General features: G+C 40.4%; 2 protein-coding genes and 1 pseudogene across 12 annotated transcripts in view; 1 reads left to right on the plus strand and 2 right to left on the minus strand.

The window, feature by feature from the left end:
• SEC61A2 (SEC61 translocon subunit alpha 2) overlaps positions 1 to 5478 on the minus strand; it is a 35645-nt gene extending 30167 nt beyond the window's left edge. The window contains exons 1-3 of the mRNA XM_027592066.2: positions 5349 to 5478; positions 3224 to 3291; positions 2096 to 2161 (exon numbers count right to left, since the gene is read on the minus strand). Of these exons, the coding sequence (XP_027447867.1) occupies positions 2096 to 2161; positions 3224 to 3291; positions 5349 to 5355 (141 nt within the window). The 5' untranslated portion in view covers positions 5356 to 5478. The remainder of the gene's footprint in view (positions 1 to 2095; positions 2162 to 3223; positions 3292 to 5348) is intronic.
• Positions 5479 to 8147: 2669 nt separating this feature from the next.
• The window catches only part of DHTKD1 (dehydrogenase E1 and transketolase domain containing 1), a 56134-nt gene continuing 44852 nt past the window's right edge, over positions 8148 to 19429 (minus strand). For 3 of the 11 annotated variants that reach the window (XM_027594537.2, XM_027594534.2, XM_027594533.2), the window contains 4 exons: positions 15683 to 15765; positions 15178 to 15347; positions 13754 to 13839; positions 8756 to 10734 (listed from right to left, as the gene is read on the minus strand). In XM_027594537.2, coding sequence (XP_027450338.1) covers positions 10633 to 10734; positions 13754 to 13839; positions 15178 to 15347; positions 15683 to 15765 — 441 coding nt within the window. In that variant the 3' untranslated portion in view covers positions 8756 to 10632. Of the gene's footprint in view, positions 8206 to 8755; positions 12484 to 12601; positions 13408 to 13753; positions 13840 to 15177; positions 15348 to 15682; positions 15766 to 19429 lie in introns of those variants that run through there. The other 8 variants (XR_003519978.2, XR_003519979.2, XR_003519973.2 and 5 more) reach the window with 8 other exon arrangements.
• On the plus strand, positions 11176 to 13009 carry LOC113922971 (annotated as a pseudogene).

The following is a 19429-nucleotide window of genomic DNA, read 5'->3' on the forward strand; positions in this document are numbered from 1 at the left end:
GGAAACAAAAACCACGAACCATCAAAGAAAAAAGACACATTGAACTTCAAAAGGAAGGATTTTTGCTCTTCACAAGATAATAAGAAAATGAAAAGGCAAGCCATAGACTAGGAAAACATAGTCACAGTACATTTACCTGACAAAGGACCTGTATCCAAAAAATATTTTAAAAATGCATATAATTCGGGGCACCTGCGTGGCTCAGTCAATTAAGCGTCTGCCTTCGGCTCAGGTCATGATCTCAGGGTCCTGGGATCGAGCCCCACATCGGGCTCTCTGCTCAGCGGGGAGTCTGCTTCTCCTTCTCCCTCTGTTCCTCCCCCTGCTTCTGCTCATTCTCTCTCTCTCTCAAATAAATTTTAAAAAAATCTTTAAAAAATGCATAATAATTCAATGAGACAATAATTTTTTTAGTGGGCAAAATATTTGAAAAAGAAACTTCACAGAAGATAAACAAATGCCCTATAAGTACATGAACCAAGGGCTCAATATCGTTTACCAGGGAAATGCAAATTAAATTTAAAACCACACCCAGTAGAATGACTAATACTAAAATGCTCAACAATACCAAGGGCAGGCAAGGATGGGAAGTAAGTGGAACTCCTGTACATGACTGGTAAAAATATAAAACGGGACAACCAGTTTGACAATTCCTTATAAAGCTGAACCTGTAATTACCATACAACCCAGCAATTCTACACTCCTAGGTATTCACCAAGAGAAATGAAAACAAATATTCACAGAAAGTCTTGCCCAGGAATGTTCACAGCAACTTTATTATAGCCAAAATTTGGAAACAACCCAGATGTCCAACCACAAGTGAACAGATGAACAAATGGTGTAGAGTCATCCAGTAGAACACTCCTCAGAAATAAGAAGGGATGAATTACTGCTCTACCAATCACATGGACAAATCTCAAAATGCTCATGATAAAGCAGATGCTAAGGAATGATACTGTATGATTCCACTTAGATGAAATTCTAAAAAAAAAAAAAAAAAAAAAATCAAATTATAGGAACAGAAAGCAGATCAGTGCTTGCCTGCCACTGGGGGTGAGGTAGAGACTGACTAAGAGATTACACAGAACTTTCTGGAGTGACAGAATGTTCTGTATCCACTGAGGTAGTAGGTATGTGGGTGTATGCATTTGTCAAAACGCTTCAAAATGTACACTTAAAAAAAATAAGTGTATTTTACCATACATAAATTATACCTTTATAAACCTGATTTTTTTTATGGAGGGGAGGGGAATTTCTAAGATGTTAAAAATAGGTGGTAAAAATATGGATGACTATTCTTTTTTTCTCTCTACTTTTCTGTATTTAAAAAAAGTTCTCTCCCCAATCGCCCAAAACAATTTTAAACTAAGTACAGTTTCCTTAATGACCAAATGACCAAATCATTTTACTCTTCAAAAAAAATACATTTGGCTTTTCCCCAGACTATGGACTTAATCTGCTCTACCGCTTCCTAACATAATTTGTTTTATACTTCCTTATATGTATTTCAATAGCTCTTCAAAATCCTCAAAAAACTTGCAACTAAATCATCTAGTTTAATCCTCACAACAATCCTGTGACAGAGACAGGTCACACTTTATCCTCATTTTGTGAACTTAATCTCTGCAAAGTATTAATAAAAAGCATCACTGAGTTCTATCAATTTATAAATACAGTATATCACTGGGGTTCTAGAATTTGACTTTTCGGGATTTTTAAACTAATACGTGCTATTTACAACATGATTAAAGGCCAACAAAATAGGGAAAAAATATTTGCAATGTATTATGTCAAAGCTTTAACGCTTTCATATATAAAAATCTGCCTTAATATAAAAAAAAATCTCAAGAAAAAAACGGGTAAAGATCATTAACTGCACACTAAGAGAAAAAAAAACGTTCAAACCCACTAATAAAAAAAAAAATACACAGTAGAACAAGATAACCATTTTCACCATCAACTCAGATTAAAAATAACAATGCTCAAAGTAATTCAGGATATTTATTATTTTAACTAAAATAAATTTCTCAAATTGTAACCAAACAAAACCCTCCAACAACAGCATAGACATTTAATTAATATTTTGGTTACATACCTGACAACATACTAAGAAAATGAAGAGAGTTATGGCAGTCCATAGTACCTTCTCTCTAAACTGGATCTACAACAAAATAAGGATGATCAATCAAAACCAAGAAATAGCAAATACAAAGCAAAATTCCACATTAAAGCATAACATTCTGCATCATGACAGGCTCCTATATATTTACTATTAAGATACTCTCATCTAGTTATTACCAGCTAAAGCAAACAGCTCAACTTTTCAAACATAACCTTCTTTACTTTTCCAAAAATTAAGTAAATTAAATACAGGCAGGCCTCATCACACTGTACTTTGTTAACTGAAACCAAAAAGGATGAAAAACAAGACACAAATCCAACATGCATGCATTTCAGTTAACATAGCACTGTGCAAAGCATGGACTGCCCATGATAATATTGTATGAGTATTTCATGGAATATGAAAAGCTGGAGCTTCTTGGGATGCCTAACATGTAACTGAAACAACTATTTTTAAAACCTCAAAGCAATAAAAAAAAAAACACTTCTAAATAAAGCAGTAAGTTTAACAAAAGTTTTACTTATCTCTTTCTACACACCTATTCCTGTTAGTTTTGTGAGATATCAAAAGCAGAGAAGGGAATTGGCCAGTGTGGGATTAACAATATTTCTGAATTTAAATACCTGAGCTCCAAAAGTGCACAATGACTGAGGAATAATTTGGTGCAGTCATATTATTTTCTGAATGCATTTCTGTGATTTTTCTGTGTATCGAATGACCAAGAAATGGGAGGTACATACTTGCACAATTGTAATTCATTTATGTAAAACAGTCGTATTCATCAAAAGTGACCCAGCAGACTCAGTCATTCACAGTGCAGTGGGTCACTAGAGATAGGAGAATATCTTATCTAACAGAGGCCAAAGAAACACTTGTTTGGAAATGTCCCAACTTAAAGAAAAGTCATTTTTTAAAACCACAAGATTACCTATCTAAACTGGTTTAAACTAGTTTTACTTACTTTGTGCCTCTTGCAAGCAGCAGCAGGTACTACTTTCTCCAAATACACACAGAAAAGGGTTGGGGACAGTAATCAATCTTGCTAGTTCAGTAGAATAAGTCATTTAGCTACCCTCTATATTACCAAAATGTTATACTTACTTTCCTTTCAGGTTTCTGAATTTCTGGTAGAACTGCACAGAAAGGTTTGATAACTTCTAAAAATTTGACTGTTAAAAAAAAAAGAAGAAGAATGTCTCTGTTAACAAAGGTTTTAAAAAGAGATGTACCTTTTTATAGAAACAAATACAAACGTTCTCTAACTTTTAATGACAATTCATCCCATTCGTACCTCCAAAAGTAATCACAGTGCTCTCCATTTCAAATATATCGGGGAAGAGAAATAATCAAAGGACAAAAGAATCCAAAAGGTTTAAGGGTTTAGTCAGTAGAGCAAATACAAACACCCTTCTACCATGATTTTGCTTCCTCATGCTTATATCCAGCCCTTTTATATATACAGAAAAAGAATAATTCCATGAGCATCACTACATCAAAAAAAAGCAAATGCAGTCTACTACGTTACCCACACAATGCACTGTAGCCGAAAATAAGACGTTATCAGGGGAGAAATACAGGAGGAAAGTACAATAGGAAATGGGCTGAAATTGCAGGACTTAATTTAGACTGAAAGATGATGAAATGCATAAGTGAGAAAGATCATGGAATCACAGAGTGCTTTTTTTTTTTTAAAGGTATACAATCTCTAATTCATTTCACTTAAGTCAACATTCATTGCTTGGTTGCTCTCCCACATAATGATCTTTAAAGTACTTGTGTACGTAGGATAATCAGCCCAGAAAATGACCATGACATTTCAAGAGAAAGTACTGCTTTCCCAGATAACTCATTATATATCAAAGGAAGACAAACCAAGGTTCTTTAAGGATAGACACTATATTCTGGCACAGCTTAAGTCAATTCCTGCCAAAGAACTGGAGAATGAAGATGATATTCTCTGTCTTTGCCAGCGTCTGTAATGTGCAGAAACACAAGAAGGCTGGTTCAACCAGCTAGCTATTAGTTATGATCATCTTCCCCTACAGAGGCTGGATTCTGCATCCTAACATCATGACACTGTTTTAAAACTGACCTGAGTAATTACGCTTACATAGTTAGCCAAAAGCTGACTATATAATCTTCTCATGAAACCTCTCAAAATGATGGCAGTCACCGATGTCTGACAGAAGAATTCAGAAATTCCCATAGGCAGATACCTCATTGCCCAAGTGCCATTTTGGACTATTTGGAAAGTAAACCTGAATTACAGAAGCATTCTTCTCTAATGCAACACAAATTATCAACCACGTCAGGAAACTTCCTAGACTCCTTCCCCTTTTCCATCCCACCTCAAACTAAACCACCCTCCCAGATTTCTTGGCATTTTAGGATCATCGGTGTTGGAGAGTTCATGCGTCTGTCGCCCACTTGTCTATTCTTGTGTTGCAGAATGTCACCGATTATACTGTGTAAATTCAAGGTCAGGGGTCTCCTCTACTTCCTTTCTAAATGTCCATTAGTTGGCCAAAGGGTGTACCGCTCAGGTCTGCACTTAACCATGCACCCAACAAACATCTGAACCGCTATGTAAGTATATATGGGAATGCATGTGGAGTTGAGTATTCAGGAGATGGCCCTCAAAGATCGCCATAATTCAAGGCCTGGTCCCTAAGGCTTATACAACCTTACACACAGTGAGTTTTCAGTCAACGCTACAAAATAACTGTTAGGGAAAACGCTATGCTGCCAATCGCACTTCTTTCCTCCCCTAAAATACATGCTTTGCATCACTTTTTAAAAAATCGAAATAAGAGAGCGTTTTTCATCACAACTAACATGCCAAAGAAGGGTGATTTGGGAATAAAAATATGAGCTTCCTAAGCTCCTGAAAAATTCGAAGCGGTCCAGGTTTCGCTCGGTTCCCTAACTCCCCGCCCCCAAAACCAATGGCTTCCCCTCGCCGTCCTCCGCTCCTCGCCACCTAGCGAGCGCAAACCCCGGGCCTCCGGGCCCGGGTCCCCGCAGCCAGCCCCCCGCAGCCAGCCCCGGCAAGGCCGCACGGCCGAAGGAGCCTCGGCGGAGGCCCCCGGCCCGCGCCCTCCGCAGCGGCCCGGTCTCCGGCTCCCGGCCTGGGCGACCCCGGGGCGGACGCCCGCCCGACCCCGCCCCACCGCCCGCAGCCGGTCGGGGCCCGGAGCCCAGCGAGAGCCGCGCCGCCGCTACTCACTGCCCATGGCGGCGGCTGGGGCGGCCCGGCGGGGCACCGCGGCCTCGGCGCTGCCTTCGCTCGGGTCCCACCGCTCGGGTCTCGCCGCCTGCTCCCGACTCGCTCCAGGCTGGCCCCGCGCAGGCTCCGCCCCGAGCCACGTGACCCGCGCGCCCGCCCCGCCCGGCCCCGCCCCCCAACGAGGGCCCGGCCGTTGGCAACCGGCGCAGCGGACGTCCGCGCGTTGCCATGGTCACCGCCGGCTCTCCTGTGGGCGTGCTCCAGCTCGGCGGCGGAGTCCAGAAGCCTCCGCGGGATCGCCGCGGCCGGGCTCTTTCCTGCTTGAGCTCTTCTCCGAGCTCACCGTCAAGCAATGCCCGTTTCCTCGGCCTCCTGGTCCGACCCAGGCCTCCCGGCCAGGACCCGGCCAAAGCAGCTGCCCGAGGGTCGCGGGCCAGGGTTGCGTCCCTGAGTGTGACCCTAGCAGCCCTTTAATTTTGCTCCCGCCTTATCGGAACTTCATGGAAGTTGTCAGAAATGTGTGACACTCTGTCTATAGTTAATAGCTTATGAACTCCGCACTATCTCTTACGTGTGCTCCTTCTTCAGCTTCTCCGATAGACGGAGATCAGCATTTTGTCCCCCGTTATTCCTTCTTGAACAGCGTGGCATAAGGGAGAGCAGTCTTAGAAATCAGCCTACATTTTAATCCCTCCTCTCCTTCTTAATGGCTTTGGGCAATTAACCTTTCTGAGCTACATCAGTAAGCCACGTCCTACAGGTGTGAAAATGAAAAGGACGAGATTGACACACAGAAAGCCCTCAAATGTATTCTCCTAACTCAATTTTAAACCCCTGCAATGTAACTTCTGCCCTAACTTTTAATGAAGCAAGTTATTTCAAGGTCACTAATGACCCATAATCACCAAATCCAATGATCTGTTCTAATGCTTCCATCTGTGTCCAAAAAGGAAACCAGTGATTCGTGTGTGTGCGCGTGTGTGTGTGTGAACGGGAGGGAGGGAGAAAGGTTGATTTTCTCCTTGACCAAACTCCAGCCAGGCTCCTGTGAGCCCTTTCTTCACTAAGCCTTACCCTGGCCTATAAAGACTTAAACATAGATTCTAACAGATCCATCCCTAAGGTGGTCGGGGCCCTAGCCCTGCCTTAAAGAATCTGCCTGCGAAAACTCAAAACTGCCAAAAGAATTTACCATTTATTCCAACGCCTGAATATAGGGTTTCTGTCTTCCAGCCTCTGTGGAGGGTAGGAGCCTAACTTCCACAAGCTCCAATTAACAAGCCCAGATGGGTGTTACACGAACCAATCCCTCCTCCTTCCAGCTTTTTGTCATTTTTCACTTCCTGACTCTGAGCCTGACCCACCCTGTTCTGAATCATTCTCCCTTTAAAACTCCAGTCCCCTCCATATAAATCAGAGTTGAGTTCAGTTCATGTGGAACTCTCTTTTCTACTGCAATAGCATACTGCTGATTAACATCTGTCCTGACTACTTTACCCGGTGTGGGGCCTTATCTTTCCACACACACACAGTAAGCGTAGGCTGGGCAGGCACAGACCTCTGCTCCACTTGGGGTCATCTAGGACAGCTCCAAGACTGGGGACTTGAATGAGCAGAAGGCTCTCCCACTCACAAGTCCAGCATTTGCAGCTGGCTGTCAGCTTCAACATCTCCACGGGGCTTCTTCATGTTGCTTGGGCTTCCTCAAAACATGGCCACTGGGTGCCAAGGGATGTCCTTGTTAGTGATCCAGCATCACTTTTAGTGCATTGTATTGATAGAGGCAGCCACAAAATCCTGCTCAATCTCAAGAGAGAAGGAAAACAGACTCTACCTCTAGGTGAAGCTGTGGCAAGGTTCTGGAGCAAAATACTGCTTTTTGGGAAAACACAATTTGCCAGGTTAATAACCTCCCATCCTATGACTTCATTCTCACCCTCACTCTACTTTGTATTGTCATTTTTACACCTGTCTAAGCCCCCTTATCCATAAACTTCTAGATGGCAAAAACCTAATTTTTGTATCTCAATTTTGTCATCTATGGTGACTTGCAAATGGTTGGCTTACACACAGTTTTGGCCCTAGGCTGTGAGCTAGTTTCATGAATATAATATCCTTTCAATAAAGATGCAATAAATTGAAAGCCTAATTGACAGAAGAGTTGCCTCCATTTCTCTTCCTATTTCTGGGACAGCTCCATGTTTCAGGTAAAAGAGCCTGAGAATAAGCTCTGACACATTAGATAACTGCTGTGAATTATCCTTCCAACATTCTTCAGTCTTTCTACTACTACATGCTACCCAGGACTTGTCCGTGTGTGACTACAAAATGCCAATTAATCTACATCTATCAGGAATATCACTCTACCTTGACCTCCCACAGTGTTTTAGCACAGCCAACAAGAACGTTTCTCTCTATGTGTAAAATGCTTTGTCATCTCAAATAGATTGTTAGTCCATTGAGGACAAAGGGCATTTTCTGGTTTACTCCCATGTATTTCTAATGTCCAGAACAATGCCATATGTGCAGTAAGTGTCCAATAAACTACTGGGGAGATACCATCCTACTCTTACAGGGTCATTTCTCACTTTTATTCAATTATAGTTGATTCTGCATATGAATCAGAGAAGAACAGGGAAACAACACTAAAGTAACATACTTTTATTAAAAGTTTTCTAAGATCGAGAAGCCTGGGTGTCTCAGCCAGTGAAGCGTCTGCCTTTGGTTCAGGTCATGATGCCAGCGTCCTGGAACCAAGTCCCACATGGGGCTCCCTGCTCAGCAGGGAGTCTGCTTGTCCCTCTGCCTGACGCTCTGCCTACTTGTGCACTTGCTCGCTCGCTCGCTCTCTCTCTCTCTGTCAAATAAATAAATAAAATCTTTAACAAAAAGAAAAAAAAGTTTTCTAAGATTAACTGATTTTGCAAACAGCAATGGGGAAGTAACAGTCTGCTTTAGACTGTGTAGTCAGATTTAAATACAAACATGACAATGAGTTACTACTCCCACTGAGTAATTTAGTTGTTTGTATAACAGTAGGTTGTAAGTATTGAGGATTTAAAAACATTTTGTCCAGATTTCCCCCAAATACGATGGCTTTAGCCTGAAACTTAGGAGAAGCTGAAGATGAAAAGCAAATATCCAAATACATCCAAGGGAAATGGAGGTGAAGCTTTTGGAACCTCAAGATCCAAAAGTCTTGATTCTTATCTGTGACTTCCTTCCTGTGGAACCTCTAATTTCTTTAAACTGCATTTCCTCAATTTTGTAAAATAGATACTATTTCGATTGTCAGTCAAGGAATTTTTTAAAGAAATAAAACTTCAGAGGTAATATAGTCAGGCTAAAAGAAGTTATGCCTTAGAATATTTTCTAAATCACATGCATATAGAAAACTGAGCAAAATGGTTCTTAAGGAAGAAAATTTTATTTTACTAAGAACATGTCATTTTAGACAAAATCAACATTTTTTTCATGGTTGTTAATACTTCAATGAATACTCAATTTGAGCTCTATTCTTCATTGAGTATGAAACTAGCATAGATAGATATAAACAGGATGCAAATATCACATTATCAAATTTCTCAGAGGAATAAAGTATTTTTATTTTACTTTGCTATGATATTTTTATCCCCTACTTTATTACGGGAGTATTTGATTTGGTCCCTTCCTGCAAAGTAATTCAAAATGCTGACCCATGTTGCAATAGTGATTGAGAGTAAGAAGGTTAAGATACAGAAGACACTTTTTTTTTTTTTTTAGAAGACACATTTCATGGCTCATGGTGGAGAATATTTAAGATACCAGAGATACTCAGAGAAATCTAAACTTTAAAAAAAAAAAAACCAACACTAGTTTTCCAGCTCATTTTGTGCTTAGACTTTTGAATCAAGAAACCAAGAGATCTGAAAAAAATTACAGGGCTTTCCTGTTTTTCTACTTCAGTATACAACATTGATAACCGTTTTCATTAAATAGACCTTTGTAATTGTACCGACTTACTTGCATGGCCCCAAGTTACTTGACTTATGAGGCTTGACACAGGAAGGAAGCATTAAGGTGCATAGGAATAAAAGGGCTGTGAATATTACAGAAATATTAAATCAATACACTAATGCATACAGTTAAGATGTGAATCACGAATCTACTCCTGTGGCCCGAACAACCTACATGTTGATTTTGAAAGATGTCACCAGTTGCCAGGAAAAGTGGAGAGGCCGTTCCAGTGCTCCGCCATTTCCCCATTATTTCTGAGAAAAACTGTCGTGGCACCAGAATGGTAGATGGCCGAGCCTCTGCAGCACCAAGTCACGTAAAGCTACATACACAACTTGCTGCTGTTTAGTTATATTTCTATGAAGTTTCAGAAGTAATGCAGTGGGTTGGTGATCTCCATAAACCCCCAAGAACCTGGTGCTGGGAAGTTTCCAGTGTCAAAGTTAAAATGCTCCTTAAACACCATGAATGAACAACATCACTTCATCACACCTTTTAGCCGCAAGACGGACTAACCAGGAGCTGAAATCCCCATGTCAGATACCGAAGGTCAATTAAAAATATTAAGATATCACTGCAATAACAATTTAGGGGGAAAAAAAGATACTATGACAAAGTAGACCACAAATCAATTTCACTGTAGCTAAAACTCCTTAATAATACTGTGCCAAAAGATTGTACATCCAGAGTCGTCTGTAATGGGGTGGATATTTAAGGACAATGGGTGAAAACAATTCCCTTGAAGAACATGCATCAGGACTAGTATAGTTTGCTACAGCGTTTGCTGAAACATTTTCCACAGCGGCTGGGAAGCAGCACCTGAGATCACATAAAATGAAAATATTGGTAGTCACAGGACTTTGAATAAAGAATTGCAAAATTAATGAAAATGACATGCATCAAGCAAACTGAGAAGTAATGCCGAGGTGATCTGTATGTAAGTTCTGTAAATTCAAACTAAAGAATCTTTCCTGGGCATATACAGTTAATGAGAAAACACAGTCTGATGAAGTCTGGGTAAGGCACTAGCTCTCCAACTCACTCAGATCTAAGCAAAACATAACGCTGTTGTACCTTTAAGGATAAAGGTGACTCGTCAGATTCATGGATTGATGGATAATTCCCTTGGCTATTCTGTGTATTCCAATTAAACTGTCCTGATCAATCCCAACGTCTTAGAGGAACACAGATTTTCATGTCACCTAACGGAAGAAGAGAGTAGAGGAGCCGGCTTTTCTTTCCATGGTTGTTTTCGTAAAAGGAAGGAATGCTGGCTCAAAGGACACCATCAAGCAAAGGTCTTGGTGAGGACGTCTTCATGCTGCTGCAGATGAAGGGTACCAATTCCTACAGCAGGGGCTGAGAGAGGGGGTCGGCTCACAAGACGGAGCTATGATTAGAGCAGAAAAGAAAAAAAATGACCTTTTGACCTGATCAGAGCCCTGCTTTATTCTCCCGAGGCAGTGTATGCATTTCTCTTAGCTTGTTTAACCACAAATCACCTTTCTGGAAAAATAACGGGTTACCTAGAATAGACCGGAAGGAGATATTTGTCACAACTAAAAACTCAATTCCAGGCACCATAAGGGGAGATCAATGCTTGAATTTGTCCTATTCTTCAGTAACTATTAGCTGATTTCAGCAATAGAGTTTCCTAAAGTAAAACAAATTAAAATGATCTGACCCAGCAAACTAGTAACAAATGTGTGAACTGACTTCTAATCAAAGCAGAATAGGAAGATAAACAGAAGCCCATTTGCTCTTCTCATTGTTCTTCCCTCCCGACAGTCTAACCAAGAATGTGGCCTTTGATGGACTATGTGCATGAGCTATGCACATGAGCCTCAAAGAAGCGTTAGCGGGCACCTCTTCTCCCATATTGTAAACCAAGCCTGCTCGTCACCCTGGCTCCCCAGGGCTTGGATTGTGACCTTTAGGACAAGACTAGTGGGAAAGGTAGCTGACAGGTAAGGGCTTTTAGTTTAAGTATAATCACTTTTTCTTATATGATACTAGCACATACACATATGTATCTTGATAAACATTCAGCATTTTATTCCGAAAAAATAGCCTAAGTTAGATTTTATAGTTTAGTTTATCTTTAAAAGAACTGGACCGGCAGGCAGCCGGTGAACCGCGGAGAGGCTCGTCACTGGGGCGAGTGAGGAACCATGATCCTCGTGGGCCACCATCCTGGAAGTGGCCCTTAGAGGAAGAAAGTACTGGGTTCCTGGGGAGGAATGCTTCTCGGCATTCTAGAGGGTATCCAACTGTTGAAAAATGAGCCAAAGTCTTCAATGGAACAAGTTATGTGCCTATTCCTGAAGATGGTCCCTTTCTTAAAGCACTGCTTTTTGAACTTAGATTATTGGATGATGGTAAGACTTCACAGAAAGTCATGATAGCTGTTCACACATCAATAAAACATCTGTCTATGAACTCCTAGTAGGAGGTGGAGAACTCTGGCCAGTTGTTGCTTTTCTGAAGAATAACAGGATATATGCTTGTGTTCCACTAGTTGAACAAACTTTATCCCCTTGTCCACCATTAATTAGCATTCATGGAATTTCACAAAGCTTTGAACTTCTTTTTGGGATACAGGATTTTCTTCACTTGGGTCAAAAATGACCCTGAGTTAAACAAAAAATTGAACCAGCTGCCTGATTTGCTTCTACAAGCTTGTCCATTTGGAACTTTGTTAGATGCCAACTTACAGAATTCACTGAATAGTATTAATTTTGCTTCTGTGACACAGCCACAAAAACAGCCAGCCTGGAAAGTTGGAACATACAAAGGAAAACCACAAGTTTCTATTTCTATCACTGAAAAGGTAAAATCCATGCAATATGATAAACGGGATATAGCAGATACATGGCAGGTTGTTGGAGCTGTCACTTGCAAGTGTGATTTAGAAGGAATCATGCCAAATGTTACCATCAGCTTGAGTCTCCCCACCAGTGGGTCTCCACTTCAGGATATTCTAGTTCATCCTTGTGTGACTTCTCTTGACTCTGCTATTCTGACTTCTAGTAGCATTGATGCAGTGGACGATTCTGCATTTAGTGGACCTTACAAATTTCCATTCACTTCTCCTTTAGAGTCATTCAACTTATGCTACTATACTTCGCAGGTCCCAGTCCTACCAATTTTGGGTTTTTATCAAACGAAAGAGGAAGAAATACAAGTAAAAATAACACTTAATTTAAAATTTCATGAAAGTGTGAAAAATAATTTTGAATTCTGTGAAGTTCGTGTACCTTTTTATAATAGAGGTCCAATCACACATGTGGAATACAAAGGTAGTTTTGGCCAGCTTGCAGTATCTCGAGAGAAAAGCTTATTGATCTGGATTATTGGACAGAAGTTCCCCAAATCAATGGAAATTAGTCTTTCTGGAACTGTCACTTTTGGAGCCAAGAGTCATGAGAAGCAGCCATTTGATGAGATTTGCACTGGAGGTACAGCATATTTAAAGCTTCATTTTAAGATCGCAGATTATACACTCACTGGTTGTTATGCGAATCAGCATTCAGTTCAAGTTTTTGCATCAGGAAAACCAAAAATAAGTACACACCGGGAACTAATTTCTTCTGACTATTACAACTGGAATTCTAAAGCTCCTGCACCAATAACATATGGATCATTATTACTGTAATTATCTCATACTTAAATAGGATTTATATAATGGTAACATAGCTTAAATTAAATCATTAGTCTTTTATTTTTAATGTGTGCATATAACCTATGAATGAAAAAAGTCATTGATTAATTATAAAAATGCTCTTGTTTAATGTTTTTAGCCTGACATAGTTTGAAAGAACATTTTAAAGACTAATATTTCCTATTTTGTTACCCTTTGATTTTACTCAAATATGATTCAGAGCAGAGAAGAGTAGTGATTCACTTTAGGCTTATTTTAAACTAGTCCTGGGTCACCCTACCATATATACTTTCCAGCTCCCGTGGCAGACATGGCTAATCAGCTGTAGCCTTCTTTCTCCACTGAGCCTTCCTGGATATGGGCTCAGCCTCCTTCTCATAGCAGAGCTGCAAACAGCCACTCCTGATGGATTGTAGATAAAAAGATGGATGTGCAAGATAAAAAACTCTTTGCTCTTTCAAACCTGCGTAGTAAGCTCCTGGTACAATGTATTGTTATAGAATTTATAGATTTACCACTGTAAATCTCTTGTGAAAAAAAAGAGAAAAAACAACCAGTCAATGAAAACAAAGGAATGTTGTTTAGATAGTAACCTGTTGTTAATCAGAACTATATTATTGACTAATAAAGAATCTGAATAATTCTAAAAAAAAAGAATTGGACCGCTAGTAGGGGAGAAACCCATTTATTGGCATGCCAGGAGAAATAATACACATTCACAAAACACTATAAGAGAGAAAGCTATTACCTTGCAGGCCAGTTGCTTTTCAAACCTTGGAGACACAAAGCACCATGGACCCATGTTCTGAGGCTCCTCCTGACTCCAAATAAAATCTATAGCAGAAGAAAGTTCATTTCAGTACTCCAGGTAAACCTACAGTACACACACACCATATATATACAGTATATATGTGCATACATAGACACATTATAACCATACATATACACATATGTACACAGTGTATACATCTGTATAGGTCTCTTCAAGTAAATATATGACTTTCCAATATGACATGGTGTTGCCTTTTTTTTGACAAATGATAGTCATGTATCCAGCACCTCATTCATGATACAGAACAATTCTATCGACCCCCCAAAATTCCCTGGTCCTGGCCCTTTCAAGGCAACTCCTCCTCCAGCCCCAACCTCTGGCAACCACTGATGTTTTCTCTCTCCCTATAGTTTTGCCTTTTCCAGAATGTCAGATAAATGGAATTATATGATATGGAGCCTTTGGTTCTGGCTCCCTTGAACTAGCAAAACCCCAAAGGGGGTCCCAAAGCCATAGTTCACTCTTCTTTTATTGTTGAGTAGTATGCTATTGTAAGGATGTACCTTACATCCTTGTTTATTCATCCACAGGTTGAAGGACGTCCTGGTGGATTCCAGTTTGGGGCAATTATGAATGAAGCTGCTGTAGACATTTTTCTGTGAACATGTCATTTCTCTTGGGTAAATACCTCGGAGTAGACTGGCAGCTCTCTGTTGGAACTGACAGACTGTTTTCCAGAGTGGCTGTACCACTTTCCATTTCCTCTCGCAATGAAGGAGGCTTCCAACTGCTCTGCTTCCTCATGAGCTCTTGCTATTGCCAACTTATTGTTTTGTTTTCATTTTAGCCATTCTAATAGGTGTGTAGCCATACCTCATTTTGGTTTCAATTGCATTTCCCTTATCACTACGGGATAAGATGTTGAGCATCTTTTCATATAGTTATTTGTCATCCCATTCTTTGGCTCAAATCTTTTGCCTGACCAAAGGTCATGAAGATTTTCTCCTTTTTCTCCTAGACGTTTTAGAGTTTTATGTTTTACATTTAGGTCTGTGATCTTGAGTTAATGTCTGTACCCAGGGCAGTCTGTACCCACATGTTGAAAAGGCTTGCCTTTTACAGTTACATCGATTTATCCTAAGCAATAGTTAAGCACTGGTTACCTCCAACCTTTCAATGACATGTCTTAAAGTGAGAGAAGGTGGGGGCACTAAAAGGGACACCAGAAAAGACAAGGAAACATTGGCTCTAGCATGATTTTTTTTTTCTTATTTCCAGATTCCAAAAGATTCAATCTCCTAAGGACTCTCACTGCCCCTGGAACCTCTTTTGATATGAGACACTGGAATAGGTTTCAGGTATCTAAAACCCAAAGAACCCCACCAAGAATAACGCTGTACCTTTAACATGTTTGTATCTGCTCATCTCTTGCTGTAACAAATCCAGTGGGAAAGGACAGAGTTCCTCTAAACGGATGATGGCAAAGTCATGCTTCTTGGCCTCCAAGGATTCTCTTTGCTTCAGCAGGGCGTAGAAATGTTTGCCGCAGCAGAACACTAGACTCTTGACCCTGTTGGGTAGAATGGAGTGGAGGAGAAATAGCTGAAAGAATTGTATCCAAAGAAAGAGGAGACTATGTAGATGAAAATGCTTCATTATGGAAGCAGTGGGGGGCTCTGCAGTTGGGTTCATTGACATGCTTTGCCCTGACAAGCCTTCTTCAGCAACACATGCCTCCAAAGCTCAATCTTCCACGCATACTCTAACTTCTGCCCCATGGATGCAAAGGACTTCTATCAGGATAGAGGAGATGTGGGTCACTTTGGGTTCCTTAACATGAACTAGGTTTCCCACTAATTAAAATTCTACTGCAGAGTAAGAAAACAAAGATACACATCAAGTTACTTTTTGGGATCCACAGATGAATCGCCAATGACCGGCTTGAATGTTGTTCCTGGTGCCATTTCTTGAAGAGTTGACACAGCTGCCTAAGGAGGGGAAAAAGCCACAAATCTATCAACCAAAGAAAGGAGCTGAAGATGCCTTTACTTTTAAGGGATCTTTACCAAGAAATAACATCAAACTTTCCTCCTAGGACCATAAGTAAACATATGTACTGATAAACACAGTATCTTTCAAAAAAAATACCAATTGTGTGTATTTCGGAATAAAATGATTTTTTCAAGATTACATAAGACTGCCTTTTGTCTGATGCTGCAACAAAACTTTAAGAATCAAAATTTCAGTTTGATCCCACTTTAGTCTCAATAAAAATATGCTTTCATTTGTTGGAGTCAGAAATGACATTTGTGAACAAAAACAGCTAAACTAGGACAAGGATTTCTGTCTTGAGGATTTTGACTATAATTTATAAGTGAAACCTAATGAGTCAGAACAAGCAGGAACAATACATGAATATTTCTGTGATGAAAAGAAATTTTATGCATGAGCTCGGTTTAAGTAAGTGCTTGTCACAAAGAACTTAGCATAGACAACTCGAATTCATTTCCCTATAGTCTAGTCCCAAATGGGAATACATTTTGACTGGTCCACTGATAGGCAGCCATGCTGATGTGTGATGCTGTGATATAACTTAAAAAATTAATATCAGGGGCACCTGGGTGGCTTAGTCATTAAGCGTCTGCCTTCGGCTCAGGTCAAGATCCCAGGGTCCTGGGATCGAGCCCCACATCGGGCTCCCTGCTCAGCGGGAAGCCTGCCTCTCCCTCTCCCGCTCCCCCTGCTTGTGTTCCCTCTCTCGCTGTGTCTCTCTCTGTCAAATAAATAAATAAAATCCTTTTTAAAAAAATGTTAACTAAAAGAATGAAATGAAAATATGTACTTTATATATTATCTATTGTATAGATAATATATATTATCTATTATATATGATATATATTTATTATGTATCATATATATTTATTTTATTCTTATTTTTTATTTATTCTTATTGCCAAATAATGTATGATAGAAGCCATCTTTCTCCATCCTGAACCCTTGGGCAGCTCCCACTTCCTAGGGTAGGAATCAGAAGGAGCTGAGGGGCGCCTGGCTGGCTCAGTCAGTGCAGCAAGTGACTCTTGATCTTAGGGCCATGAGTTCAAGTCCCACATGGGGGCGTAGAGCTTACTAAGAAGAAAAAAGGAAAAAAGGGAATTGGAGTTCAGAGCTGGGTGGGAAATTTGGGCAGAATTTAGGTACCACTTGTCAGGCAAACTCCTGAGTCATGTTTGTCACACGGCAAGTCATCTCTGAATATGCCACGGAAAGAGAGGGTGGGCTTCTGTTCTGCTAGATCACTTGTACCAATAATTTAATTTTCAGTAAGAAATCAGACTTCAATAATGGTGGTACTCACAGTTAATAAAAGGACTTACATGTTTAATGAAGACAGTTAGCTACTTAATAAGAGTAGTTTTTCGCTTGAAAATCTATAGGATAGCTGTTGATATTTTTGGCAGGAGACAGAATGAGAGGGAGAATCTTAAGCTCCATGCTCAGTGCAGAGCCTAATGGGGGGCTTCATCTCACGACCCTGAGATCATGACCTGAGCCAAAATCAAGAGTCGGACACTTACCCATCAGAGCCACCCAGGTGCCCCTTAGCTGTTGATATTTTTAAGGTTCCAAAGCAAGGCCTCACTTATTTGGTATTTTATATATATTAGACATGGGGAGAGGAGTGGACTATTGGGGCCAGAATGTGAACTCTTATTCTCCTTAGAAACAGCAAAAAAATTCTCCATAAAATTTCGAATTGTTCACTCAGTACTTAGTTTTATATATATATATATATATATATATATATATTACATTTAATATGATTATACTCCTTTATAGTAACGATTGAGGGAGCAGGTGACACCCTTAGGGCTACAACGAAAATTGGGTCAAGAATCCCAAACGTACATATTTCTTAGAAATAAATGATAGTAATTTGCATTACGACTTAGCCCCTTTCACACTGCAGTTTCAAAATATCTGTCAAAAGAGCCCCATCAGAAAGACTGTGTTAAAGGGATTGCATTAATTTTTCCTGAATGTCCTGTGATGCTGCTGGACCCCCGAGGCCATCTCAAAATGTGCAAGGTGGGTCCGAGGAACAGTCCGTGGAGCAAGTGAGAGAATGAGGAGATCACACCCATGAACCCTGCCATGGGTGAGAGAACGGGCAGTGCCTTGCCCCAGTGCGGACTCCCAGGGTCGGCAGCACGGAGAGGCAGTGGAGAAGCACGGACAGCAGGATTTAAGGAGGCGCCCACTCTGGGCTCAGGCAGGTGCTGACCGCCGGAGGACGCAACTTACTCACCGCTTTCCCTCAACACCCCTTGATTCCAAATATACATTCTCAAACCTTGGTGAGAAGCACAAGGAAGTCTTGAAGAGCCAAATCCTAAATGAGTTATTTCATCTCATTTGCCTAGCATCCAAATAAGTGCAAAGGTTTTTTGAATGTTAATCCTAATTAAGACTCTCATATAAAACTGGAAAAAATCCTCGCCGATGGGATAAATGTATGCTTAGTGATACTTATTATCTTGAACTCTGCGTATTTTTGTGATTTTAAAAAACATATTGAGGGGCGCTTGGGTGGCTCAGTCAGTTAAGCGTCCGACTCGATTTCGGCTCAGGTCATGACCTCAGTGCAGTGAGATCGAGTCCCTTGTCTGTCTCTGTGCTGAGTGTGGAGCCTGCTTAGGATTCTCTCTCTCCCCTTCCCTCTGCTCTTCCTCCTCCTGCTCGCACGTGCATCGTCACTCTCTCACTCTCTCTCTTCCCCCTCTCAAAAAAATAAAAATAAAAATAAATTAAAAATAGGGCGCCTGGGTGGCTCAGTTGGTTAAGCGACTGCCTTCGGCTCAGGTCATGATCCTGGAGTCCCGGGATCGAGTCCCGCGTTGGGCTCCCTGCTCGGCGGGGAGTCTGCTTCTCCCTCTGACCGTCCTCCCTCTCATGCTCTCTGTCTCTCATTCTCTCTCACACAAATAAATAAAAAATCTTAAAAAAAAATTTTTTTTTAATTTAAAATTAAAAATAAAATAAAAAACATATTCTGTGCTTAACACTTAGTTCAGGTGAACCAAGATAAAATGAACCTTTTTAAAAATATATTTTATTTATTTATCTGAGAGACAGCAGGAGAGAGAGAAAACATGTACCCTTTTAAATGTTACAGCAATAAGCTATATTGTCATAATGTTTGAAACAGGAGTCTACCCACAGGTAAATGATTTAACAAAAAAAATCTCAGTAAAAGCCAATGAGTATCACCACCGGTTTTCATCAAAATACTTGGAATTCCCAACTTGCTACTGTTAATATAGTACATTAGACCTGGTTTTCTCCGGTTTTGCTTTCAACAGTTTGTGTTGCCCACAGTCAGCCTAGGTCCAGAGGCAGATATCTTCCTCCTGACATATGGTCAGAAGGTCACTAGTAGCCTCATGCTGTGTCACAATGCCTACGTCATTCACCTACTTCATCGCATCGCGTAGGCATGTTATCATCTCGCTCCATCACAAGAAGGCTGAGTACAGCACAACAAGGTATTTTTAAAAAAGACCATATTCACATAACCTCTATTACAATATATTGTCATGATTGTTATATTTTATTATTAGTTCTTGTTAAGCTCTTACTGTGCCCAATTTA

Source organism: Zalophus californianus, chromosome 9 (genome assembly GCF_009762305.2).
Source record: "Zalophus californianus isolate mZalCal1 chromosome 9, mZalCal1.pri.v2, whole genome shotgun sequence".
NCBI lineage: Eukaryota > Metazoa > Chordata > Mammalia > Carnivora > Otariidae > Zalophus > Zalophus californianus.